Source organism: Scophthalmus maximus, chromosome 13 (genome assembly GCF_022379125.1).
Source record: "Scophthalmus maximus strain ysfricsl-2021 chromosome 13, ASM2237912v1, whole genome shotgun sequence".
NCBI lineage: Eukaryota > Metazoa > Chordata > Actinopteri > Pleuronectiformes > Scophthalmidae > Scophthalmus > Scophthalmus maximus.
The window spans coordinates 12,335,034-12,361,554 of NC_061527.1; the positions used below are offsets into that span (position 1 = coordinate 12,335,034).

General features: G+C 43.1%; 1 protein-coding gene across 2 annotated transcripts in view; it reads left to right on the forward strand.

Moving 5' to 3' along the window:
* Positions 1–2,447: 2,447 nt before the first annotated feature.
* The window catches only part of obscna (obscurin, cytoskeletal calmodulin and titin-interacting RhoGEF a), a 38,481-nt gene continuing 14,407 nt past the window's right edge, over positions 2,448–26,521 (forward strand). Inside the window, exons 1-49 of one of the 2 annotated variants that reach the window (XM_035647984.2) lie at positions 2,448–2,508; positions 2,622–2,683; positions 3,517–3,622; positions 3,730–3,996; positions 4,777–4,938; positions 5,045–5,149; positions 5,259–5,525; positions 5,775–6,044; positions 6,154–6,420; positions 6,514–6,777; positions 6,887–7,153; positions 7,445–7,714; positions 7,860–8,126; positions 8,296–8,562; positions 8,920–9,192; positions 9,281–9,544; positions 9,682–9,948; positions 10,482–10,748; positions 10,869–11,138; positions 11,333–11,599; positions 11,721–11,996; positions 12,451–12,717; positions 12,979–13,245; positions 13,472–13,738; positions 13,833–14,099; positions 14,246–14,512; positions 14,614–14,880; positions 15,207–15,473; positions 15,756–16,025; positions 16,198–16,476; positions 16,674–16,931; positions 17,160–17,426; positions 17,781–18,047; positions 18,231–18,497; positions 18,721–18,987; positions 19,250–19,516; positions 19,865–20,131; positions 20,379–20,645; positions 20,878–21,144; positions 21,421–21,687; positions 21,927–22,193; positions 22,315–24,609; positions 24,694–24,766; positions 24,870–24,964; positions 25,053–25,165; positions 25,246–25,446; positions 25,602–25,684; positions 25,923–26,096; positions 26,248–26,407. In XM_035647984.2, coding sequence (XP_035503877.2) covers positions 3,583–3,622; positions 3,730–3,996; positions 4,777–4,938; positions 5,045–5,149; positions 5,259–5,525; positions 5,775–6,044; positions 6,154–6,420; positions 6,514–6,777; positions 6,887–7,153; positions 7,445–7,714; positions 7,860–8,126; positions 8,296–8,562; positions 8,920–9,192; positions 9,281–9,544; positions 9,682–9,948; positions 10,482–10,748; positions 10,869–11,138; positions 11,333–11,599; positions 11,721–11,996; positions 12,451–12,717; positions 12,979–13,245; positions 13,472–13,738; positions 13,833–14,099; positions 14,246–14,512; positions 14,614–14,880; positions 15,207–15,473; positions 15,756–16,025; positions 16,198–16,476; positions 16,674–16,931; positions 17,160–17,426; positions 17,781–18,047; positions 18,231–18,497; positions 18,721–18,987; positions 19,250–19,516; positions 19,865–20,131; positions 20,379–20,645; positions 20,878–21,144; positions 21,421–21,687; positions 21,927–22,193; positions 22,315–24,609; positions 24,694–24,766; positions 24,870–24,964; positions 25,053–25,165; positions 25,246–25,446; positions 25,602–25,684; positions 25,923–26,096; positions 26,248–26,407 — 13,137 coding nt within the window. In that variant the 5' untranslated portion in view covers positions 2,448–2,508; positions 2,622–2,683; positions 3,517–3,582. Of the gene's footprint in view, positions 2,509–2,621; positions 2,684–3,516; positions 3,623–3,729; positions 3,997–4,776; positions 4,939–5,044; positions 5,150–5,258; positions 5,526–5,774; positions 6,045–6,153; positions 6,421–6,513; positions 6,778–6,886; positions 7,154–7,444; positions 7,715–7,859; positions 8,127–8,295; positions 8,563–8,919; positions 9,193–9,280; positions 9,545–9,681; positions 9,949–10,481; positions 10,749–10,868; positions 11,139–11,332; positions 11,600–11,720; positions 11,997–12,450; positions 12,718–12,978; positions 13,246–13,471; positions 13,739–13,832; positions 14,100–14,245; positions 14,513–14,613; positions 14,881–15,206; positions 15,474–15,755; positions 16,026–16,197; positions 16,477–16,673; positions 16,932–17,159; positions 17,427–17,780; positions 18,048–18,230; positions 18,498–18,720; positions 18,988–19,249; positions 19,517–19,864; positions 20,132–20,378; positions 20,646–20,877; positions 21,145–21,420; positions 21,688–21,926; positions 22,194–22,314; positions 24,610–24,693; positions 24,767–24,869; positions 24,965–25,052; positions 25,166–25,245; positions 25,447–25,601; positions 25,685–25,922; positions 26,097–26,247; positions 26,408–26,521 lie in introns of those variants that run through there. The other variant, XM_035647990.2, reaches the window with a different exon arrangement.

A 26,521-nucleotide genomic window follows, 5' to 3' on the forward strand; every position in this document is an offset into this window, starting at 1 on the left:
TACTTCGTACTTTCGTACTCAAACGGAGGAGACAGAATGCCATAGTTCGCCTTCCACAAATAGGTATTGGTGCAGTTCCCAAGGAAAGGTACTAATGTCTATCTTGTGACCAAATCAAAATAGCCTCTCTATTTGTGTCCTTAAAACCACGTTATGTCTTATGCAATGTTTTACATTTTCCTCCATACTTCCTCTTGATTAGTGATTAATTTTGTATGTTTACACCTGGCCAAGCATGTGTAAACATACAAAGAATTTGACTCCAGTTTCCTGTGCTCTCATAGTGTACTTACACAGAATAGACTTAATAATAGACCTAATTTATATATATAAAATCTATAGTATATACACAAATTTACATATATACCTTGACTTAGGTATCTGGATCTACTGGATTACTGATCCTATTAGAAATGTCTACCTTAATAAGATAATCTTAGGCATTTATATACCATCAACCAAACTACATACTCTCTATGAATATGATCTAAAATAGCTTCAGGGGTCTGACTGGTGGACACACTCCTATTGCTATAGTTATCAGATGCCGGGCCAAGCGGTAATTAGACATGCCAAGATTGTCTGATTTGCTTCAGCCAAGGGCATTTGTTTTACTGTACGGCTACAGCGGCCTGGCTGTGACACTTGGGTAAGAGCACTATAGGAATATTGCTGACAGGAATGACACATTACCATGATGGTCTCTCACACATCACCTGGATGAAGTGTTTTTTTGGTGGTGGGATTCACAGTCTGGGCTCAGTATTACATGAAGACTGTAGGTGCCTTGTTAGTGATTTGATATACAAATAATGTGTTATGAACATTCTTATATTCTGTCAGTATGACAGAAGTCATAATGTCAGATGTAGAGTGGCTGGACCAGATGACATGTGACACGGGGGGGGGGGTGTTTCCAAACACAAATCCAGAGGCTTAGGTGGACTGTCAGCTGTTTTGTCGAGTTCTAAATTCACTCCACACATCCTCACATTGCCTTGGTTCCTTTAACATTACTCTATTTTTAGGTCATGCGCACCATCAATAAGATGCTGCACACGTGAAGGCCCACATTTAAAGATGTAAAGTTGATCTTCTAGCCATCTTCAGTGACCAGGGACATGATTCGAGGCCATTTCTTCTTGATTATTCCTCAGAAGAAAAGATTGAATTTAAAATCAGTATCAAAAAGCCATAAAATACCACCGATTTTAATCCGATAGAATACAAAATGATCTGTTGGGAATACATAACTAAAAGTTGACCTTAACCTTTAATCCGTCCCTCTCAAATGTCAGAGAAAATTGTTAAAAGATTTATATAAAATGGGCAATTGGTGACTTGAAAAGGGAGACTGGTTTGCTTCTGTGGGTCAACATTCCCCTCAGTGACGACAAGTTGTTTTGTGTGCCCCATCAGGACTGCACAGAGATTATCCTGTCGATAGAGTTTCACTGGACTTAGTAGTGTTCAGTGACACATGCAGCTGTCTGTCAAACTGAGGTGAGCACAATGCTGGGCAGTGCTGGCTTTGTGTTGTGTGGATGGCTGGGTGAGGGAACCCCACAAAGTGAGACGTCGTATAATTTGTCAAAGTTGCAAATCTAACCGCACACATCCTGGAGAAGGAGGAGGAGAGTTTGATTAGCATTAACTAGTTCTGTAGGTGAAATAGACAATTGGATTTGCAATGCATGGCTGCTGTGGTTTTTGTGTGCGTTTTCAGTCTGATATCCTTTGAACCCCTGTTCTAGAGTTTGGGGATTTTTGGTTGCAAACAGTAGTCACCCACAGTGTTACTGTATCCATTTCATATGTGTATGTATGTCTCTTTAATTTCTTTAATTTTTATGAACTTTCAACTTAAGCTGTGATGGAAAGTCCCTGTGGAGATACATAGACCTTGATCACTGTAACCTGAGGGTTAGGGCACTGACAAATATGCTTCACAGTACAGTATTAAACTGCATCAATCATATACTGTACTATGTAGATAGCGCTACGCCTGTCCTTTGACCTCTGTCTGGACCGATGATTTTGGTGGATGATTTTAGATTGTGTGTGTGTGTGTGTGTGTGTGTGTGTGTGTGTGTGTGTGTGTGTATATAAGTGTGTAAAACAACAGATTCATGTCCATCCACCTACATCGTCGTGCTACATGAAGAGATAACTTCCAACTTTCACTGGCTGAGATGCTTTCAAGTAATTTGGACTTGCGTCTCACTCACTCATGCACACAGGAAAACCATCAAACACACTAAGCCCACTGTGTACTTTTGATTGTTTTTGGTGGTTCCATTGATGCTGGTTATGAGTTGCCTCACACCATTAAAGCCAAAGCTATCTTTGCCCTCATACTGACAGAAGGCTATTTTGGAGGTTAGTATGTGGGAAGAGATATGTCAGCTGTTCAGCACTACGCTCCATCACAGCGAAAAGAAAAAGAGAGAGAGAGAAAGCGCTATTGGTCGTCTGCTTTGGGGACTGGGATGCAGTTCACAAACCTGGGTATGTTCTCCTTTGGCTAATCAATTGTTGTTAATCTTAAAGGCTTTGTGATAAACAAGTGAAGACCTGCACAGATCTGTTGCCATGGATGTTTTACCCAGCTGTTGTTTCAGGTGAAGGTGTCATCATCGGTGCAAGGAAACTTTCTTTCCAGATAACACCTGTCTAGATGAAGGTAGGTATATACTTTCGAGTGATCTGGTATGTTCTCATTTAGTTTACGCAGTGTATCAAATCATCATCTCTTTTGTTTGTGTGCATATTTTAATAACACCAAATGATTCCCCATTGGATATGATATTAAATGAAGTTTTATGTAGTTTTGTAAAGGTGTTTTTTTTTATTTCATTGTATTTATTTATCTTACATTGCATCTTGAAAATGATATGAGACTTCATAACACAATAGACCTTTAGCTGGAAGGTTAATGAGATGGAAGGACCCCACACTTCAGCCTCTGAAACGTGTTTCTGATCTGAAAATATCATATCCATCAGGCAATTCTCATTTGGCCTCTTGTTTGTTTTTTAAAGCTTCCCCATTTTTTTGAGCCTGACAGAGGTGGCATCACAGCTGATTCTATATTGGTGGTGCTGAGCTCAGTCGAGTGAAGTGACAGAGATTCCTCTGCTCGACATTAGTGAGGCGGACTGGCATGCTATCACAGGGATCAACCATACGAGAGCATGTGTTTCCATTTTGATAGGTCTGCGATGCCTTTTTGGAAGTGTTGGTTTATATCATTATAAGCTTGAGATGCATTTGTGGGGCATATAAAACATAGCTGTGCCCAAAACAAATACAGGATATTCACTGCAACAGGTTAAGTACTGAACTATATCTGCACAGTTTACCTGATAAAAGCTGAATGTCAATAAGTGTGAATAAGTTGGTTAAAGCTGATAGCAGGACTAAATATTCTTTATATTAAAGGTAAGACAATTAATGAGTTATCTTTTTAGCTAGTGACATTAACTGATGTGTATTTTTGTTAAATCATATTTATAGTTCCAGGCCATGTGTGATTTTTGCCATAAAAAGTGAAGGTTCCATAATCACAGAGAAGCAGGCGACATGGGAGACAACATACCTGGAGGAATTGTGGCAGCTGCAAGTAAGTTCTCTTCCCATGCTCATCTTTATCTTTCAGTGTGGTCCATGCAATGTGAGTTAGAAGCTTTTAAATCGCTGATGTTGTGTGCGTGTGTCTTTGTTTGACAGAGAACCGGCTGCAGGTGGTGAAGGGCTTGGAGGATGTGGAGGTGTCTGAGTGCGAGAGCTGCTCCTTCGAGGTCACCCTCAACCTGGCCTTCATCGAGGGAGTGTGGAGCAGGGATGGGATGCAACTCAAGTCTAAGCCCAACTGTCGCATCAGCACACATGGGAAGAAACACTCCCTCGTACTGAACAGAGCGGCTCTGGTGGACGCAGGCCTGTTCTCTTTTCAGGCCAATGGCATTGAGACCTCGGCCCGACTCAGTGTCAGAGGTAAGGTAACACAACGGACTGAGCTACTTCCATGGCCACTGTATTTAGCTCTGTGTCCATGTGTCTAAGACCATGAATATGTCAGGTCAAGTCCAGGTCAAAGACCTGTCCAAGGCCTAAACATTTAAATGATCATGTTGATGATGACATCAGTAAGGATTTGTTTGTTAATGTACAATTATAAATGTCAGAGACATTTTCTGTAATGTCTCACGGAGAGTTTACCTCAGAGGTGGCATAACATACATGGTACACAGTATTAAAGATATTAAATCCTAATGACTTTGGTGATACCCTGGCTTCCTAGATTATTCTTGTCCCATCAGCAAGTTGACATTATTATTCTTTTTGGAAGTATTTCCATTATTACTACTATTGGATGGATGGATGGATGGATGGATGGATTAATGTAAATCCATCCATCCTTGGCCTCTGGGAATCAGACATTCCTGATTCCCAGAGGCTAAATTGTAATAGCTCTCCTAGCTTGTCATCTACCCCCAAGAGTGTAGTTTAAAACACTGCTTTGCCTTAAAACAGTCTCACAGAACTGCCAGCACTGCTGTAGAATTTATCTTGTTTTAACACTTTCCATAGTTTTGAACAGCTACTGTACATTGGAGCCTCATCACCTATATAAATGAACAACCACAACTTTAACACTTGCAAAGACAAGCCATTATGGGTTTACCAAAGAGATCAGACAAGTAGATGCACAAAATCCTGTTCGAATTGCTTTTACTGGGTTTATTGTAAGGATTTTGGATTTTCTTTTGCCAGCTCGGGACATCCAGATAGTGAAGAAGCTGGAGGATGTTGACACAATTGAGCGTCAACCCGTGAATTTCATGTGTGAGGTCAACCAGGTGGATGTGGCTGGTCGTTGGTACAGAGATGACTGCAGGGTACGACATGGCGACAACATCAAGATCAGACACCAGGGCAAGTGACCAACCACATGAATAAATACTCCTGAGTGTTTCACACACTCACCTTTGTCAAGAAGCTGTGATAAATCATTTAACATTTTGCACTGATCTGTTTGCAGGTAAAACCCACACCCTGTTCTTTGAGTCAGTCAGGCCAAAGCATGCTGGAGAGATCAGATTCACCGCAGAGCGTGTGTCATCCTATGCAACTCTCACAGTTAAAGGTGAGCCACCAGACGTTCATGTCACCAACACCACACACATTTATGGAAGAAATGCTGTCCAACTCTATTCAGTCATTTAAGGTTTACAGCCGGTTCTTCCCTTCTTCAGAGCTCGCAGTCCAAATAGTGCGCCCTCTGAGAGTCAAGATAGCCATGTATCACCACCGGGGTCTGCTGGAGTGCCAGGTGTCACGGCCTAATGCTCAGGTCAGGTGGTACAAGAACAGGAAGGAGCTCCTGCCCAGCAAGAAGTACCAGCTAATCAGCCAAGATGTCTACAGGCAGCTGACCATCGATGACGTCTGCTCCTCAGATGAGGACACCTACACTTGTGATGCAGGAGATGACGAAACCTCATGTCAACTTCTGGTGGAGGGTGAGATGCTTGCTCTAACAGCAATCATAGCAGTCACAATGTTAAGTGAATGGTTGACTCTATGTTTTGCATTCATGTAGCCACACTTTAACAATAGTTTCTGTATCAGGCTCGATGCCTATCAGATACACAAGACACTTGAAAAGAACAAAATAGTTGATACACTTGTGCAAATTATATGATCTCAAGTGATTGTAATATAAGTATTCGTGTCAGTAGTGGTAATATATATTATGGCTGTACATGCAGAGCAGGCGATCAGCATAGTGCGGGGGATGAGCTCAGTGGAAGTGATGGAGCCTGAGCCAGCCCTGTTCCAGGTGGAGACCAATCTGAAGTCAGGGAGGCCTCCGAGATGGACCCTTAATGGCGATGTGCTGGAGCCGTGTGCAGCGGTGAACATCGACAGGGATGGCACCCTCCACAGTCTCTGTCTCACCTCCACAGACAGCGCCATGTCCGGCCCTGTGCTCTTTGTAGCTGGCAAGAGTCGCTCCACTGCTCAACTTACTGTGAAAGGTGAGTGTCTCAGACTCAGTGCTAAGGTGTGCTGTATCATGAGTGTGATCCGTGGAGCGTGGAAAGAGTGATTGGATGTTAAAATTTCTCTTTACCTTTTCCCTTGTAGAGCGACCTCTTCAGGTTGTTCGTCACTTGGACGATCTGGATACGAAAGAGAACAGCTCTGTGACCCTGAGCTGTCAGTTTGCCCCTTCTCCCAGGGTGGTGCGGTGGTTCAAGGGTCGTACTGCTCTGAAGACCTCAAACAAGTACAGCATGAAGCGGGAGGGGAAACGAGCAGAGCTGACCATTCATGGCTTGACAGGAATGGATGCAGGACAGTACCACTGCATGGCTGGAGGTTCACAGACCACAGCACATATTAAAGTGGAAGGTAAGTGGAAGGTTTAACATGGTTTATGGAAAACTGCACTGTGATGTATCAGATATTCAGTATTTTCAGATATTCATTGTCTTTGTGTCGCAGTGCGAACAATCAAGTTGGTCAAACACCTTGAGCCAGTGGAAATTGAGGAGGACGGCGTCGCCACTTTCTCATGTGAGCTCAACTATGTGGTCGCCAACGTGGAGTGGCTCCTCAACAATATCCGCGTCTATTCCAGCGCCATCAACAGGATCCAGCACATGGGAACAATGCACAGTCTCACAATCAAGAAGTTGCAGCCGCAGGAGAGCAGGGTCACGTTCAAAGCAGGCCTTCTCTCTGAGACTACAATCTTGAGGGTCAAAGGTCAGCCATGGAAATAATTGAAGTGTATGATTGATGTTTTTAAAAAATAAACGTTTCTGAGAAATATACGGGCACCATTAATGATACTGTGCTGCCCTTTTGTTTCCAGAGCGTCCAGCTGTGTTCCTGAGGTCTCTGGAGGATGCAGTAGGAGAAGAGCAAGGCGACGTCTGTCTGCAGTGTGAAGTATCCAAAGAGACACTGACCCCTGTTTGGAGAAAGGATGGTATGGTCCTGACGGCTGATGATAAACATGAATTACTCCAGTTTGGGAAGTCCATGGTGCTGATCATCCATTCACTGAGCAAGGATGACGCTGGACAATACACCTGTGACCTGGGCACCAGCCAGACCAAGGCTAAAGTTACAGTACATGGTGAGTAGTTGGGAAAATGTTCTTGGTAATTTTAGGAAGAGCTCTATACCTTGAAAATCAAGTGGTCACATTAAGTCTGTTAATCTGTCACGGTGACATTTTTCTTAAAACTAACACAAAGGCACTTGGATGTCATATTGTCTCAAAGAAGTTGATGACAAGTGTTTTTCTCTCTGTATTCGTTCGCTGTAGCTTTGAGATCTGGTACACCAAGGTGCAGTTCAATTTAAACTTCACCTCTAAAATAGATTTACTCTAATGAATCTGCTTTGTTCTTACATTTGTCCACAGATTTGCACATCACCATTGTCCAACGTATGAAGACAACCTCCGTCCTGGAGGGTGAAAGCTGCACTCTTGAGTGTCTCCTCTCTCATGATCTCGATGATGAGCCTTCATGGACAATCAATGGCCAGGTGGTGGTCACCGACAGCCACATCCAGGTTATCAACAATGGCCGCACATATAAGATGACCATCAGAGAGGCCATACTTACCGACGCTGGAGACGTGGTCTTCGCAATTAAAGACCTCAGCTGTAGGACCATGCTCTTTGTTAAAGGTGATTACCTGTCTGTCTTAGGTGAAATTATTAAACAGTTTTATGAGTTCATGTATGTAATGATACCAGTCTCTTATTTTTTCTTTGAAAAATTGTATCTATAAAAAAATCGTCAATGTGAGTGAATGCCTTTTCTTTCCTTTAGAGAAACCAGTACATATCTTCAGGGAGCTGCTGAATGTGAAGGCGGTGCCAGGCGAGGACGCCGAGCTGAGCTGTGAAATCACCAAACCAGAGGTCACCATCCGTTGGCTGAAAAATGGCCATCTAATCAGACAAAGCTCCAAGTATGAGATGAATGTGGAGAAGAACTTGGCACGGCTGGTGATCAAGAATACCTCCATCAGAGACTCTGGGGAGTACTGCTGTGAGGCGGAAGGCATTGCCTCCCGTGCCAAGCTGGAGGTCAGAGGTAGGTGAGAGTATTCAAGGTAAATGTCTTCTGAAAGCAAATTAACAGTACATCGTAGTATTTTTCATTGCAGTGCTGTGTCCAATGTTCCATTTTGCAATGTAGGTTAGTGACTACAGTACAAATTGTGATGGTTGACAAAATTTTTGACTTTTACTATCCCTGTTAGAGCTCCAGCACACATTTGCAAGGGAGTTGAGGGACGCGCGAGCAGAGGAAAAGGCTAAAGTGACCCTGGAGTGTGAGACCAGGCGGCCGGCAAAGCGCGTAATCTGGCTGAAGGGAATGTTGGAGCTGAGGTCTGGTAGGAAGTATGTCATCAGGCAGAAAGGTGTGGTGCTTTCCCTGACCATCACCTGTCTGGACAAATCGGACACGGATATTTACACATGCGATGTCGGTACCATGAAGAGCCGGGCACAGCTGACCGTGCAGGGTGAGACCATACTGTTAAGTCAGCTTGGGCCAAATTGTTTATCAATTCACAAAGTAAATGTAGCAATAACTTTTACAGCCAGACCTGAGAATTAATTGTCTCACTGTCCATTAACTTCTTGAATTCCTCTTTTCTATTGATTCCTGATATGGGAACTAAAATATATTGAATATGCATGACAGCCAAATAGTATATTCGTACCGTTGTCTAAATTGCTAGGCTAAACAATACAGTGAGTTTTATTATTATTGAGTATAATACTGAGGATGTTGTTTGATGCTTCCTGAACTGTATATACTGTATATGATGTTTTTTTGAATTATTCTACTTTTCCATGCCCTCTATGTTGCACTTCAGGCCAGAGGGTGGTGATCCTGGATGAACTAGAGGATGTTGAGTGTCTAGAAGGTGACACGGTCACATTCAGATGTCGAATCTGTCCCAGCGACTTCATTGGGGTCAAATGGTACCTGGACGAGACCCTGCTGTACACCAATGAGCTCAACGAGATCCAGACGGTGCCCGGAGGCTACCACACCCTCACATTCAAACAGCTCGCCCGCAAAGACACTGGCACCATTTCATTTGCAGCAGGGGACAAAAGATCATACGGCTCCCTGCTGGTTAGAGGTGAGGCTCCGTGTCAAGAGTTTTAACATGTACTTTTATGACATGTTTCACTCGGCCTTGATTTGCTCCCATCTCTTTGTGTTCCCAGAGAGGCGTCCCACCATCATCAAAGCTCTGGAGGACTGTGAGGCTATTGAAGGAGGTGGTTTGGTTTTGTTCTGTGTGACCTCCAAGCCATGTCACATCCTCTGGTACAAAGATGGCTGCCTGATGTGGAGCTCCTCCAGATATTCTACCAGCCGTTCTGGCTGCGAGGCTCGACTGACAATTCGTGAGGTCTGCAACAATGATGCTGGGGCGTACGAGTGCAGTGCCGGATCTGTTACAACTAGAGCTGTTGTAACCGTAAAGGGTAAGAATAGAAGTGTAAAGGCCTGTTGTTACAAAACTCTCATTGTTTAACGTGATTAACATTGAATCACAAAGGTTTTTGAAAAGAAATATGTATAATGAGTAATAATTATCCCCCTCTTTGTTGTCTGATTTTAGCCATCCCAGCAGAGTTCACCCAGCTTCTGAAAACCGCGGAGGCCAATGAAGGAGAAACTGTGACCCTGACCTGTGAGTACTCTTTGCCTGGGGTTCAGTTCCTCTGGAGGAAAGGATTTGAGGGTATCAGGCCTGGAGACAAGTACGTGATGAAACAGAGGAAGACAATCAACTCTCTGACCATCAAAGCCCTGAAGCCTGAGGACTCAGGAGAATATACCTGTCAGTGCCGGGATCACCGCACATCGGCAAGTCTCAAAGTGCACAGTAAGACCTTTTACCACTCCTAATCCTACTCAAAACTTTGGTTGAAAATGATCTGCAAGTCAATTTAATTTTCTTGAGTGCTTAAACTGTTTGAAGTAAGGATGTTAGAGTACACTGAGTCAGAGATTCAACAAATTACACTTTTAAATATATGTTATTTTTTTAAGTGATAACTCTTATTATTTAATGGATAGTCAGCTTTAAAGATAATTTAGATTGAACTCACTTGGAATGTTATTGATTAATTCAGAAAGAAACAGCAGCAAATGGAGCCAGTAAATGAAAAAAGAAATTCCGTTATCAAGCACTCAAAAGTTTTAAGCTTTGACAACATCTTCACTCAGGAATAATTGTCTCAGACCTGTGTCTGTCTTGAAACTGATTTGTTTGTCAAGCAGTTTCATGATCAGAAGTTTTATTCTGTCATTAGTGTTTGAAATGTTTTTACAGCCATGGTACAATATCACTTCAGTTCTGTTTGTCAGAGTCTGAATGATTTGCTCATATTAAAAATGTGTCATGTTGCTTTCCAGCTATCCCTATTTCATTCATACAACAACTGAGGAACATGCAAGCAGAGGAGGGCAACAATGTCATATTGCGCTGTGAGCTGTCCAAACCTGGAGTCACAGTAGAATGGAGGAAGGGAGACGAAATGTTGAAGAATGGGGTCAAGTACCAGATCAGGAAAAGGGAGACCACGTTGGAGCTTCTGATCTGGAAGCCGGTGCCCGAGGACAGTGGTGTTTACAGCTGTGTGTGTGCTGATCAGATGACATCTGCCATAGTCAAAATCACTGGTACGACGTACTTTACCAATACGCTGATAAGCTGATAGGCTTTGAGTCAATTTTAACAAATAAAGTCTATAGTTATAGATAATCTATCATGTAAATTGATTGTTATTCATGGCTCCTCAGCTCTCCCAGTCACATTCAAGCAGAAGCTGAGGAATGTGCTGATCGAGGAGGGCAACACTGCGACTTTTCGCTGTGAACTGTCTAAACCTGGTCGTGCTGTGGAGTGGAGGAAGAGGGGGGATGATCTCATCGGGAACACAGAGAAATATCATGTGCGGCAGAGAGACACGCTGATTGAATTGAAGATCTCTGATGTGACACCTGAGGACAGTGATATTTACACATGCATCTGTGGAAACATAGAGACGACTGCAACTCTGACTGTAAATGGTAGGTGGTGGTTATTAATTCTGTTTTATTAAGTTCTATTATTTCTGTCTGTTTAGTTAAGGGGGATATAAAGTCATATTAACTAGGCAGTGCAAAATTGTATGATAGAAATTAACTACATAATAGTAAATGTTTCAGCAAGCTGCTAAAATGAACCTGTTTTTCCATCACCTCACTTCAATGTCGCCGTTCAGCTGTTCCCATCACCTTCAAGCAAAAGCTGAAGAACCTCCAAGTTGAGGAAGGACACAACATCACATTGTGTTGTGAGATCTCTAAATCTGGAGTCCCAGTGGATTGGAGGCTCGGAGGAGACCCGTTAGAGAACGGAGAGAAGTACCAGATTAAGCAGAGGGGCACTGCTATTGAGTTGACCATCAGAGACGCTGCGCCAGAGGACAGCGGTGTATACACCTGTGTGTGCAGAGAGCAGAAGACAAAGGCCACGGTTAAAGTTATCGGTATGTTCAATGTGTGTGATCTGATCTAAATCTGCTGCATAGTTGTTCACAGACCCGTCTTAGTATTATTGCCAAAGTTCTGCTTTACATATATAAACAGTGTCTGTGTGTGGTTCAACAGCCGTTCCTGCTGTGTTCAAAGTCAGCCTGAAGAGCCAGGAGGCTGAAGAAGGGAACAGTGTGACGTTACGCTGCGAGCTGTCAAAGAAGGGAGTCCTGCTGCAGTGGCAGAAAGAGAGCCAGGTGCTTTGTGAGGAGACGTCTCGAGGAAAGTATCAGATCAAGGTAGAAGGGAAGACGGCTCTAATGACCATTCTCAGTGTCCAACCGGAGGATGCAGGGAAGTACAGCTGCATCACAGGCGATGAGAAAACCACAGCTGAGATCAAAGTGAAACGTAAGTTTGAAGCATGAAAAGACCAATGAGAAAACATTAGTATAGCCCACAATGAGGACATATAAAATTGTGATCATGAGATGTGAAAATATGATATATTATCCATATCATCAATCACCAAATGCAACTTTGAAAAAAGAATAGTTTTTCAGTTGTTTTTTAAACCTCATTAAATAACAAAAGGACATAAACTTGGCATAAGGACCAGAATCACATACCCATGGTTCCAAAGTGTGGGTCTCATTATTTCTGCAAGGCTGTAGAAATATGGCAGTGTCTTCTGCTCATATTGCAACAACTAAATTAAAGTGAGTGAGAAAGCCCGAAAAGTCTTGAAGAGGTGTCTGCCTGGGCTCATACAATTTGAGTTTCAAGTCACAACCTTCGTAGTCATTGAGTAAGCAGAAACAGCAGGGTGACGAAAATAAAAGCATCTCTGTCATACCTGCGACAGCACTTCCTGTGACATTCAAACGAGAGATGCAGCGCCTGGTGGCGAAGGAAGGGGACAGTGGCGTCTTCTGCTGTGAGCTCTCCAAACCTGGAGCTCCAGTGGAGTGGAGGAAAGGCCGAGTCGTCCTGAAGCCTGGAGAGAAATACGAGATGAAGCAGGAGGGACGTCTCACCAAACTGGTTATAAACAACATAGAGGAAAGTGATGCTGGGAAATACACCTGCCAGACTAAAGACAGCCAATCAACTGCTGAGCTCACCGTCCAGGGTGAGACAAGCTCTGGTCAAAAATTCTCACCAAAACTTTTGATTCCTGATTTTTGTAGAGCTATTTTCTTTTCTATTTTTGTGTAAATTTGAAAAATGTGATCCAGATTGTATCCTTTTGTTAAAAAAATGTTTGGGTAGTTTATTGACTAAACACTAATATGATCATTAATAATAAATCCTTGTAGCTGCTTTTATAAGCTTTTCAGGAGGTTTTCACTTGTACTCCAATATTTTTTTTCTGGTTCTCGGCTGTTGACAGCTGTACCACCAAGTTTCAAGCTGCCACTAGTCAACCAGGAGGTGACGGAGGGCAACAGTGTGGTTCTGCACTGTGAGCTCGACAAACCTGCCCCGTCGGTTGAGTGGAGGCGAGGAGGTCAACCGCTAATGATTGGAGACAAGTATCAGATGAGGAAGAAGGACCTCCAGGTGGAGATGAAGATTGCGGACCTCAGTCTGGACGACGCTGGAGATTACACCTGTATGTGTGGAGAACAGAGGACGACAGCTAGAATCCTGGTGAACGGTGAGTATTGCATTCAACATACTGTACATTGTTAACCAACATATCCACTAGGGTGGTGAATCAGGAGCAAGTTTTAAAAAATTACCTAAATTGGTAAGTCACAAAGGAATTTAAAAAGTCAAAGTCAACACAATTGAAAACTTAATTTATTGCTTTACTAGTACTCAAAGACCTCATGACCAAACAGTATTACCAAAAAAGAGAAAAATTATTTTGTCCTCTGTAGAACGGCCCATCAAATTCCTTCAAGAACTGAAAAATATCCAGGTGCAGGAGGGCATTGTGGCGACGCTCTGCTGCGAGCTATCCAAACCTGACACTCCTGTGCAGTGGAAGAAAGGAAACAATGTGTTGACCAGTGGAGAGAAATACGAGATGAAGCAGAATGGCTCCACCCTGGAGCTCATCATCAGGAAAAGCCAGCCTGAGGACAGTGGCACATATAGCTGCGTTTGTGAAGACATAAAAACTACAGCCACCATCATCATCACCGGTCAGAGGCATTATACGTTATCCAACAGAAACAATAATGACACTTTGGTAATTAGAACATTCGAAACTTATTCTTTACTTTTCAATCTCCCCAGCAATTCCAGTGACTTTCAAGCAGAAGTTGAAGAACCAGGAGGCTGTGGAGGAGGGCAGCGTGATGCTGCGCTGTGAGCTTTCTAAGCCAGGGGTCCCAGTGGAGTGGAGGAGAGACGCTCAGCTTCTGAAGGAGGGAGGAAAATATCAGATGAAGCAAGAGGGCAGGGTGGCTGACATGCTGATTAGAAATGTAACCCTCACAGATGCAGGGGAGTACTGCTGTTTTGTCGGCACTGTTATGACTTCGGCTGACATCAAAGTAAGAGGTATGCGTCACCATGCGTAGAATAACACGTTGTTCCTCCTGGTGATTTTGTGTCTTAACCACAGCCAGAGAGAAATGGCATATTATTTCCATGTCCAAAATTTGGGATTCTGCCAAATTTGTTTTGTTGTGTTTTTTTTCCCTCAGCGCTCCCTGTAACATTTAAGCAGGAGGTTGAGAATTTGGAAGTGAAGGAAGGGGACAGTGGAGTTTTCGTCTGTGAGCTCTCCAAACCTGCGGCTCCGGTGGACTGGAGGAAAGGCAGAGTCATCCTCAAACCTGGATACAAATATGAGATGAAACAGGAGGGATGTCTCACAAAACTGATCATCAACAACGTGGAGGAGAGCGATGCTGGGAAATACACCTGCAAAACCAAAGACAGCCAATCAACTGCTGATCTCACCGTCAAAGGTAAGATCGAGATCTAATTATGATTAATCAAATAACTGCCATAAATGAAGTGAGCCTTTTCAATGAAGAAAACCACAAATGGTCCCGCTACTTGCTTCTAGCTCCTCCAGTCATGTTCAAGATGAAGTTGAGGAACTTGCAGGTGGAGGAGGAGAACAATGTTACATTGAGCTGTGAGTTATCTAAGCCTGGACTTGCTGTGGAGTGGAGGAAAGGAGAGGAGCGTCTGAAGAATAATTTCAAATACCAGATTAAAACTCGAAACAGCATCATGGAGCTTAGCATGAAAAATGCACAGCTGGAGGACAGTGGAGTCTACAGCTGTGTCTATGGTGATGTCAAGACCACAGCCAATGTTACCATTACACGTAAGCGTGTGCTGTAAATGCAAACATGTTTGTATGTGTTTAAATCCTTTTGGAAATAAAGTAAATTTGCAATTTTTTGATTTCCGTTAATTCAGGTTTTAATGTTATGCGTTTACAATTCAATAAGAGTTAAATCAGCGATGTAAAAAGTCAGTATTATCTCAGCAAAAAAATACTGCCCTACCAAAGTAGCTGGACCCTTGTTGTTCTTGCTTATTTAATATATTCCTCAGATTATTTGTGTTTCCAAGGCATATAAAATAGTGTTTTATCTGCTCACAAAACAACATGAGCTTTGATTTTTTTTTCCCATCCCAAACCCACAGCAATTCCTCTCACCTTTAAGATGGGTCTGAAGAACCAGGAGGCCTCCGAGGGAGGCAACGTGTCTCTTCACTGTGAACTGTCCAGGGCCGGGATGCCTGTGCAGTGGTGGAAGGCGGACGACCAGCTCTATCATGGCGGGAGGTATCGGATGATGCTGAAGGGAAACATAGCTGAGATGCACATCAAAAATATCCAGCCAGAGGATGTTGGACAGTACAGCTGTGTCTTTGGAGAGCAGAAGACAACGGCTGAAGTGAATGTGAGAGGTATTTGAAATGCTCCCATTTTGTATTTCTTACACCAAATTACCCCAGTTTAGAACTTACGTTGCATTTTGTTCCCCCCTTTATTGCACCCTTTGTTGCTGTGTTTAGTTTGTTATCCATTTACTTCCTGTGTGTGTTTACCGGATCCTAAACTTTAAAACCTCTAATTTAATTAAAGCAGGTGATCCCAATGTTTCAATGATAAATATTATTTTGACTTTAGATTCCTATTTCTTAATATATTTCCTATATATTCCTATATTATATATTTTGTCTTATCAGCGGCTGCATCCGTGTTCTTTGAGAAGGAACTGGAGAACCAAGTGGTAATGGAGGGGAAATCTGTGCTGCTATCCTGTGAAGTATCCAGTGCTAAAGTCCCTGTCACTTGGAAGAAGGACAATGTTGTGGTGGAAGAAGGAGGACGGTGTATTTTAAAGAAATATGGCCCCACACACTCTCTGGAGATCCAAAAATTGCTTCTGGAGGATGCTGGAGAGTACTGCTGTATCACCAGAGGCAAGAAGTCCACCTCCAAGCTCATTGTGAGGGGTAGGTGCATACTGGAATTTCATTGCCTCATTTAATGATATATTAATAATTACCTTATATTACAAGTGTGGCATTAAAAGAACCAATAGCCTGTCTTCAGCTAAGCTATTGTAAATAAACCAGATTCCAGCTCTAAAAAGCCAGCTGTATCTAGCTCCTTTTTCCTCCACAGAGCGCGTGCGGATTGTTGCAGAGCTGCAAGACGTGACAGTGACGGCAGGAGAGAACGCAGTGTTTGTGTGTGAGCTGAGCCATGCGGATGTGAGTGAAGGTGTCTGGTGGCTTGGATCTAGCCGTTTGCAGAGGAACGAGATGAACCAGATGACATGCCAGGGTCGCCAGCACCGACTGGTCCTCACTATGACCACACCTGAGGAGACAGGCATGGTGGCATTTGTAATTGAAGATGAGAGGACCTCTGCATGTCTGCTAGTGGTTCCTAAGCCCACAGGTGAGCAGAAACATTAGAGATAGGGCTGAAATCTATTTTTTATTGATTCAGATCAGCTTCCATGGCTTACTTTGAACTGTAACCTTTCCAATGAATTAGATATCCAGCACTTATCAAGTTCAACCTCACAAACCTTGCATATCTCCTTTATTCTATGTTATTAAGATTCTAAAGTGGTATTTGATTTCACATTCTAGTTGTATTTGAGGAGGAGCCTACAGATGTCATAATAATGGAAGGAGAGACAGCCACTTTGTCCTGCACGATCTCCGACTTTACCTCCATCGTCATCTGGAGACGCAACCACATTCCCCTTCGTAATGGCGATAAATATGAGCTACGTAAAGAAGGAAAAGTCAACCTTCTGCTTATCCATGATGTGGAGCCCCTGGATACTGGCATATACACCTGTGATACAGGGGATGTGCAGAGCCGTGCCGTACTTACTGTAACAGGTAAAATGAAAGTCATGTTGCTTTTAGGAGGTGGATTGATGTATAATTTCTGATGAAGATGTAGATACTGTAACATTTAGCTTGTTACCATCCATATTCAGTTGGAATGCTAGTTGTTACATCTGCTTTCTTTGAATAGTAATTATGTTTATCAAATTATACCATGAACTACTACATCGGATTACTTCAAATGCCTGCAACTCTGTTCTTTTTCTCATATTTTCGCAGAGCTCCCTCCATTCTTCCAGGAAGAACTGCAGAGTGTTGAAGCTATGGAGGGAGGTTCGACCTCTCTGTACTGTGAGCTGTCTAGACTCGGAGTGCCAATTAAGTGGGAGAAGAACAGACTGCCGCTAAGAGCCAGCAGGAAGTATGAGATGAAGCAGGACGGCTGCTTCCTCCAGCTGCACATCAAGGAGCTCAGCCTTGAGGACTGTGGCAGCTACACATGTCGGGCAGGAAGTGCAGAGACCACTGCAACTGTGACAGTGAAAGGTTTGTGAAGTTGGATGTGTACATTAGCACAACGTAATGTATTTGTCAGTAAAGGTATTTTTCTATGTGATTGTGTGAAAATTTCTGAAACTTTTAACATTTTCCAACATAGCAGCTCCTACCCTAATAATTCCAAATTAGAATTTATCAGTACAATTTTTTTGTCAGTACTCCATTCATTTAAGCTCACATACAATCATCAAGAACGGTAACTGTTACTTTCTTTGCTATAATTGTCTGAACCTCCTTTGAAATGCAAATAGTACATACGTTGTTATGCTGTTATGCTGTGGTGACATTTCACAGATTATTAAGATGTAACTTTTTTGTCCCACCCAACCCTTTCCACCGCAGAGCTGCCTCCATTCTTCAACAAAGAATTAAGAAGTGTGGAGGCTGAGGAGGGAGGTACAGCCTCCCTGTCCTGTGAGCTGTCTAAACCTGGAGGGTCAGTGCAATGGAAGAAGTACAGACTGCCACTAAGAGCCAGCAGGAAATATGAGATGAAACAAGATGGTTGTCTCCTTCATCTCCACATCAAGGAGCTCAAACCTGAGGACAGTGGTTGCTACACGTGTCAAGCAGGAAGTGCAGAGACCACTGCAAGTGTGGCAGTGAAAGGTGTGTGCCTTTGGAGATTTTGTCAGCAAATTCAAAATCCTAGGAGACAAAACCTTGCTATAAAACTTGCTGAAAATCAATATGGTTTCATATAATGGAGCATACTCATCTATCACTTGGCTACAAAAACATAACACAATCTGTATTACTTATCTGGCCCCTTCAACCCTTTATCTTTCCCAGAGCTCCCACCATTTTTCAAAGAGGAATTGCAAAATTTGAAGGCAGAGGAGGGAGGTTCTGCCTCCCTGTGTTGTGAGGTGTCCAAATCTGGGCTGTCAGTGCAATGGAAGAAAAACAGACTGCCTTTAAAACCCAGCAGGAAGTATGGGATGGAGCAGGAAGGCTGCCTCCTCCAGCTGCACATCAAGGAGCTCAAACCTGAGGACAGCGGCAGCTACACATGTCAAGCAGGAAGTGCAGAGACGACAGCAAGTGTGGCAGTGAAAGGTGTGTAATCTTGGATATCTGAAAATATTATGGTGTTAGCAAGCTTTAAATCATGGAGGACTATTTGTAAATTTCCCAAAAATTCTCATAATCATGTGAACTTGCAAAAAAAAATCAAAATTTCCCACTGGAGCAAAAGAAATTACTTGAGGCTGTCTCAAATGCAGTCTGTTATGCTAAAACATCCCACTGAGTTACTCCCTTAACACTTTATATTTCCCAGAGCTCCCACCATTTTTCAAACAAGAATTGCAGAATGTGGAGGCGGAGGAGGGAGATACAGCCTCCCTGTCCTGTGAGCTGTCTAAACCTGGAGTGTCAGGTCAATGGAAGAAGAACAATCTGCCACTGAGAGCAAACAGGAAGTATGAGATGAAACAAGATGGTTGTCTCCTTCATCTCCACATCAAGGAGCTCAAACCCGAGGACAGTGGCTGCTACACGTGTCAAGCAGGAAGGGAAGAGACCACTGCAACTGTAGCCGTGAAAGGTGCAACCATTTGAATAATTCTGACTATATCAGAACATTTTTGTATTATAGCTGTGTGCAGTGTACTGTGCAAAACATTCCTGTTATCTCTGATCTATCTGATAGCCAGTTATCATACACTGCATTATAATCTGTCCAAGGTAGTCTGAAAAAAAAACAACAGCATCAAAAGTTGTTACAAATTCAGTTTTTCCTTTGAGGTTAAAAATATTGCTCCCTTTACAGATGTTAAATGCTCTATTTTCTTTCCTTTTCTGCCTAGAGCTGCCCCCATTCTTCAAGAAAGACTTAGTAAGTGTGGAGGCTGAAGAGGGAGGTACAGCCTCCTTGTCCTGCGAGGTGTCTAAACCTGGAGTGTCAGGTCAATGGAAGAAGAACAAGCTGCCATTGAGAGCAAACAGGAAATATGAGATGAAACAAGATGGCTGCCTTCTACAACTGCACATCAAGGAGCTCAAACCTGAGGACAGTGGCAGCTACATATGTCAAGCAGGAAGTGCAGAGACGACAGCAAGTGTGGCAGTGAAAGGTGTGTGAATGTGTCTGCATGCTGAGCAACCGAGTGTACTTCTTACGGATCACAAGGTCACACTGTCGGCAATATCTAAATCCTAGACTCTATACCTCCAGTATGTGTACAGGACAATTTTGCCATAACATACTTTCAAGCCAAAGAAAAGTGATCTCATGGTCATTTTGTGATTGACTAAAATTTCTTGGACTCGTTCTGAATTCTAACAAAGCAAAATACCAACCACCCACCATGTTTAGGTGTATGTAGGTAGACACATCTGATAATAATGCAATATGCACCATTTCACCTATGGTAAAGACACTCTAAAGATAATGTCCTCCTCTCTATGACAATGTTTCACAGAGCTTCCCCCATTCTTCAAGAAGGACTTACAAAGTCTTGAGGCTGAGGAGGGAGGTACAGTCTCTCTGACCTGTGAGGTGTCTAAACCTGGGCTGTCAGTGCAGTGGAAGAAGAACAGACAGCCGCTGAGAGCCAGCAGGAAGTTCAAGATGAAGCAGGATGGCTGCCTCATTGAGCTCCACATCGAGGAGCTCAAACCTGAGGACAGTGGCAGCTACACATGTCAAGCAGGAAGTGCAGAGACAACTGCAACTGTAGCAGTGAAAGGTGTGGGCTGAGAACAATATAGTTCGCTCTGCATGCTCATAACAAAATTGAGTGGGTTTTTTTTCTTGAGATGGCCTCAAGTTTCTGGAATGTGTTAAGATGCAAAAATCTCACCATATAGCCTATGTTGTAAACTGGTACAAAAAGTCCTGATAATGCCTTCAGAATACTTGAGACCTAACAAAGAATTTTGGTTATGTTATGTATGTAAAGTATGTTCTTTCCCCATCTATATCTATTTATGCAGAGCTTGCTCCATTTTTTAACAAAGAACTACAAAGTGTAGAGGGTGAAGAGGGAGCTACAGCCTCTCTGTCCTGTGAGGTGTCTAAACCTGGAGTGCCAGTCCAATGGATGAAGAACAGACTTCCTCTGAGAGCCAGCAGGAAGTACCAAATGATACAAGATGGCTGCCTTCTCCAGCTCCACATCAAGGAGCTCAAACCTGAGGACAGTGGCAGCTACACATGTCTAGCAGGAAGTGCAGAGGCCACTGCGAGTGTAGCAGTGAAAGGTGTGTGCTTGATGTAGTGGTGTATGGATTAGTGTTTTTTAGTATTTCATCTGTGGAGCTCTTGTAGGAGGGTAAACCTGATTAAAATTTAAATCATTTAAATGGGATTGTGTGAACTGTTTGAAACTCACTGTAAAGTATCAACCAAATATAGATTGTAAGCTTAATCAAACTGTGCAAACTAAATTTAAAGTTCTTATCTGGCGCTGTCTTTTCTGTACCACATACCCAGAGCTCACTCCGTTCTTCCGCAAGGAATTGCAAAATGTGGAGGCTGAGGTTGGAAGCGCTGCCTCCCTGTGCTGTGAGCTGTCAAAGCCTGGAGTGTCAGTGCAATGGAAGAAGAACATGCTGCCACTGAGAGCAAATAAGAAGTATGAGATGAAACAAGATGGCTTCCTCCTCCAGCTTTACATCAAGGAGCTAAAACCTGAGGACACTGGCAACTACACGTGTCAAGCAGGAAGTGCAGAGACGTCTGCAACTGTGACAGTGAAAGGTGTGTGAATTTTGACAATGTGCAAGACAAACTTTATCATTTAAACATACTGTCAAGCAACGGAAAAGTAATCTCATTGTCATTTTAGTCCTGTCTTGTGATTGTTGTGTACTCAACTATCTGGGAGTCATTATAAGTTCTAACAAAGCAATTACCATCCATCCACCATGTAAGGACGTGGTGGTGGACACATTTAGTAATATCTTAGCCATCATTTCAATTATGGTAAAGACACTCTAAAGACAATGTCCCCCTCTTTATTACAATGTTTCACAGAGATTCCCCCATTCTTCAAGAAGGACTTACAAAGTCTCGAGGCTGAGGAGGGAGGTACAGTCTCTCTGTCCTGTGAGGTGTCTAAACCTGGGCTGTCAGTGCAGTGGAAGAGGAACAGACTGCCGCTGAGAGCCAGCAGGAAGTACAAGATGAAGCAGGATGGCTGCCTCATTGAGCTCCACATCGAGGAGCTCAAACCTGAAGACAGTGGCAGCTACACATGTCAAGCAGGAAGTGCAGAGACAACTGCCACTGTAGCAGTGAAAGGTTTGTGCCTGTTGGTGTTATACGTGAATACTTGAGAAATTGAGTTGCATCATCTGTCAAGTTCTCCCTGATAGGAGTGTATTTTTTTTTTCAAAAACTTCTGTCTAACTCTATTCCCCACTATAGTAAACTCTACCAATCAGTCACGTACAGTATGTAAGGTAGATCAAACCATGAAAACTACCATGTCTGGCAGTGTCTCAAATTATATTTCGCTTTGTTCTGCCCCACCTACTTAGAGCTTGCTCCATTCTTTACGAAAGAACTCAAAAATGTGGAGGCTGAGGAGGGAGTTGAAGTCTCCTTCTATTGTGAGCTGTCGAAACCTGGAGTGACAGTGCAGTGGAAGAAGAACGATGTGCCACTGAGAGCAAACAAGAGGTATGAGATGAAACAAGATGGCTGCCTCCTCCAGCTACACATCAAGGAGCTAAAATCTGAGGACAGTGGCAGCTACACGTGTCAAGTAGGAAGTGCAGAGACCACTGCGACTGTGGCAGTAAAAGGTGTGTGAATCTTTATACCAGTGTGGCAAAATTACATGAGCAAGTTGTTGTTTGTTTGTCCAACTTCAACCACACATACTGTAAATAAGTTGTCAAAAATTTGTTCCATTCTTTTGCACAGCACTTCAATCTCCTCCACCAAAGACAGAGCTTCCCTCGATATTACCTCGAGTAAAGGGCACTGTTTCCAAAACAACTCCTACTACAGAGAATGAGAAGCCTGGCCTCTCAGAGGTCACACCTGTACCCCCAGAGCCCAAAAAGAGAACGAATAGGAAAGCATCGATTACAAATTCAGAAAAAGATGTGGAGCCAGTGATGCATCTAAAACAGTCTATGCTGAAAGAGAATAAAGATGACCGAAAGGCAAACCAAGCTGTCAAGTCTTTGGAGAAAGATGATATTGTACAGAATGTAACACAGTGGGAGAGTAATGAAGAGAAAGTCAGTAAGGTAAACAAGGAAGCTGATGCGACAGTGAAATTACTCGAAAAAGATGACAGGGAGGTCGAAGAGCCACGTAGGTCTTTGGAGACAGAAAATTACGTTTTCCTGGAGAACAGACAACCAAGAAGGAATTTGGAGGAGTTTGTTAATGCTGACCGTATAGCAAGGCAGCCAGAGAAGATTCTGTGTGACACTGTCGTCGAACAGATAAAAAAGACAACAACTTGTCAGGAAAAGGAACGTGAAGCTCAACTGAGCTCAAAACAACCAGGTGAGCTTTCAGAGAAAGCAAGTGATGTTGAGAAGAATGTGAAACCTCCAGGAACACTCCTGTTGACGGACATCGAGGACAGAAAAGAGCCTGTGAGGCCACTGCAAAAGTTAATTGGTAAAGAAACAACAAAGGAGCATTTAAAGTCTAAGGTAAAGGAAGGAGATGTGGACGCAGAAGACGAACCTTTAAAACCCCCAATAAGATCTAAAGGGAAGATGGCTGAGAGGAAACAACCATTCACATATACTTTGAATGAAACTGAGGAGTTGATTCCCCAAGCATTAAAGACTACTGTGAATGATTCTGAGGAAGACCATACACAGAGAGACCGTGTGAAACAACAAGTGTCCACTGAGGCAGAAAGAGAGAAAAGACCACCGAAGCAGGTGTCTGTAAATAACCTGGACAAACAGTCAGTAGATCAACGAGAAACACCTTCAGAAAGAGAGGCTGAATTTGCCCCTCCAAAACCACCTGTGAGGTTAAAAAGCAAAGCAAAGGGGGGAGTGGAAAAACAGTTATCAAGGGACACAGAGACCGATCAAGAAGGACAAGAGGTAACAGGAGGTGTGTTGAAAATAACGGATGATCAGCCAATAAAGCAGTCGGTAAGACCCGTGAATAAAGACGCTGAAGAGAAACCTGGACTTGAGAGGAAACCATCAGTCACAACAGACACTGAAATAGATGAGAAAGTAAAGCAACCTGTGAAAGCTGCAGAGAAAGATGCAAACGCCAATCAGACGATCAAACTTCCAGTAAAACCCATGAGAAAAGAACCTGAAGTTGACCAGGAAATTAAATTGGCAGTCGAACCAACAAGAAGGGAGGAAGGAAAACAGACGATGAAGATGATGGAGGATGTTCCTCTTCTTTACATTTCTGAAGATGAGACTTTCTCAGAGGCTTTGACCGAGATACCGGTGAACCACACCATGGCCCAACCCACTGGCTCTTTGACTGAGGAGTCAACTCAACCCTTTAGTCTTCCTCCAATTCATGTACTGCAGACGACACAACCAACCGAGGATGCATCGCCAGAGATTGACATCAGCGTTGAGGATGAACCACAAATGCAAGAGGCTGCAGTCAGGATCCAGGCTGCGTTTAAAGGCTACAAAGCCCGCAGAGATATGAGACCTGTCTTTAAAGAGGTTTTTAAGAACCAGAGTGCAGATGTTCACAGCACGATCACTCTAGTGTGCGTTGTAGAAGGAAAGCCCAGTACAGTGCGCTGGCTGAAAAATGGCACACAAATCAGCATTGACCAGCGCTGCCGACATAAGACCACGGACAATGGTGTGTGCACGCTGGTGATCAAAAACCTGACGGCCAACGACAGTGGAATCTATACGTGTGAGGTGGTGAATAAGTTTGGTGTAACCTCCTACAATGGGAACGTAACAGTAGTGCAGCCTCAGCAGCCTGCTCCTACCGCCCAGAAACATGCACACCCACCTCTGGCAGCCATAACTCCTCTGCAGGTTGCCCCACCAAAGCCTCAGGTACAGGCCGAAACACAATCTCCGGATCTGCCACAGAGTCCAGGGCAGGTTCCCTCTGTGGTTACAGATTCTGCAAACTATGTGGAAAGTGTGAGCGTCTCTCTGTGGGAGGCCTACACCCTGACAGAGCAGGATACACCAGTGAGTCCACAAGGAAGAAGAGGATCATCCCTCATTGCCGCCAGCTCCAGTGAGTAACTTGCTTATACCTTATGTGTAAGGGCAAACATATAGATTTGCTTGGCTTTGCATTTACATTTTGTGCTTTCAACAGTGTCAAGTCCGTCTGATTATGACACAGCTCCTGATATAATGGAGCCTGTTGAAAGTGTCCCTGCTGTACCCAGGTCAGAGTTTAGAAGGAAATGTTTCTTAAATTATCTGAATTTCAATGCTCATAATGTATTTTATGCTCATAAAAAAAACTTGATATATTTGATAATGTCACAGGGAAGTACCAAATGCAGAAGACCAAGTATCTCCAAAGGTCAGCCAAGAAGAGATAGCTGCTCCACAACTTTCGAAGAAACTGTTGAAGGTCATAGGTAAGCAATGTTGCTTTTCATCTTTCCATGACTACGTCTTTAGTACACCATCGGGTAGACTAGAGCTGTCTTCCTCTCTAATTTGTAGGGGCTCATGAAGGCAGAATGAGGACACCATCTCCAAAGCACCATCGCGCCCACACACCCTTAACAAGTACCATCTCTGGATCAGAATCAGAAGGGGAGGAGGATAGACGAGAGGTACCTTTTGCTTCTCTTGGACCTATATACTATATTTGTGGGCCTGTTCTGTACAATATATGTGCTTCTCCCCCCCCCAGACCTTTGAAATGTACGTGGCCCGAGCTGACTGCAGTCCCGACAGTGGAAATAAGGACAGTTTTGTTCTGAAGGAGGGTCAGTTTGTAGAGGTCCTGGATTCTATTCATCCGGACAGATGGCTGGTGAGGACCAAACCCACTAAAATCAGCCCTGCTCGTCAAGGATGGGTGTGTCCTGCCTACCTGGAGAAGAAGAGAAGGGTAGGATGTGTAAATACAGACTCCAGTGCTGAGTTAACATGTTTTACTCTGCAACAAGTTTGCAGTTTTATGTCCACAAACATTAGCTTTGTTACGAAATGAAAAATGAAAAGACTTTTAACAATAATATACGTAACTGTTGTTTTTTTGAACAGGAGACCTTCCCGCAAATAAGAGCCCCACAAGAGGATCTTGATGGAATTGGGTGTACAGGAGAAGAGTACAGGAGAGCTCTGAGGTCTGATATTCTGACATTATATGTTTACATTTTAAAAAAACAAAAAACTTTTAGACTGATAATGATATGAAAGTGAATATAATTTCATATCATTTATTTGATATGAATTTCAGATTCCAGCACCTGTCCACATTTGGCTTCTCTGTCAACAAAAATTCAATCAACAATTATTGTTATGGGTTACATTCATTCGTAAAACTCGTAGGCCTTTTATCATGTCAAATCCCTCTGTCTTCAGTCAACTGGTCCAAGGCCTGATCAATGGAGAGGAGGAGTTTGTGAAGGAGATGAAGATGTTCGCCTCTCACAAGCTAAATTGTCTGGACTCTAGTCGCCACGTTCCCATTAACATCCTCAACCAGAAGGAGATCATTTTCAGGAATATCAAGGATATTGTGTTTCTGCATGAGAGGTAATACACACAGGAAATGTATTGTACTTGTACTTGTATTATATTATATATATTGTAGCTAATTCATTCTTAGTTTTGTCAATTGTTTTGTGTGTCCTCTAAGCACAGTGTTTTTTTCTGCTGATGCTGCCTCTCATTGCTTTCATTCCAGTTCCATCCTTCCTGGTCTCAGAGGCTGTGCCACCGACGATGATGTGGCCATGCACCTGATCAAGCACACTGAAGACTTTGAGAAGTATCTTCACTACATAGTGGGACAAGCACAGGCAGAAGCCTGCATCGCTGACAAGGCTACCCAACAGTATTTCAAAGTATTCACAAAATCTGTCTGGATTTTTATTTTATATTTAACATGAACATTGTGGAAACTAAGGTGCTAAGTAGCAGCATCATTGCACGAAGCTAATGTTTTTTATATATTTTTT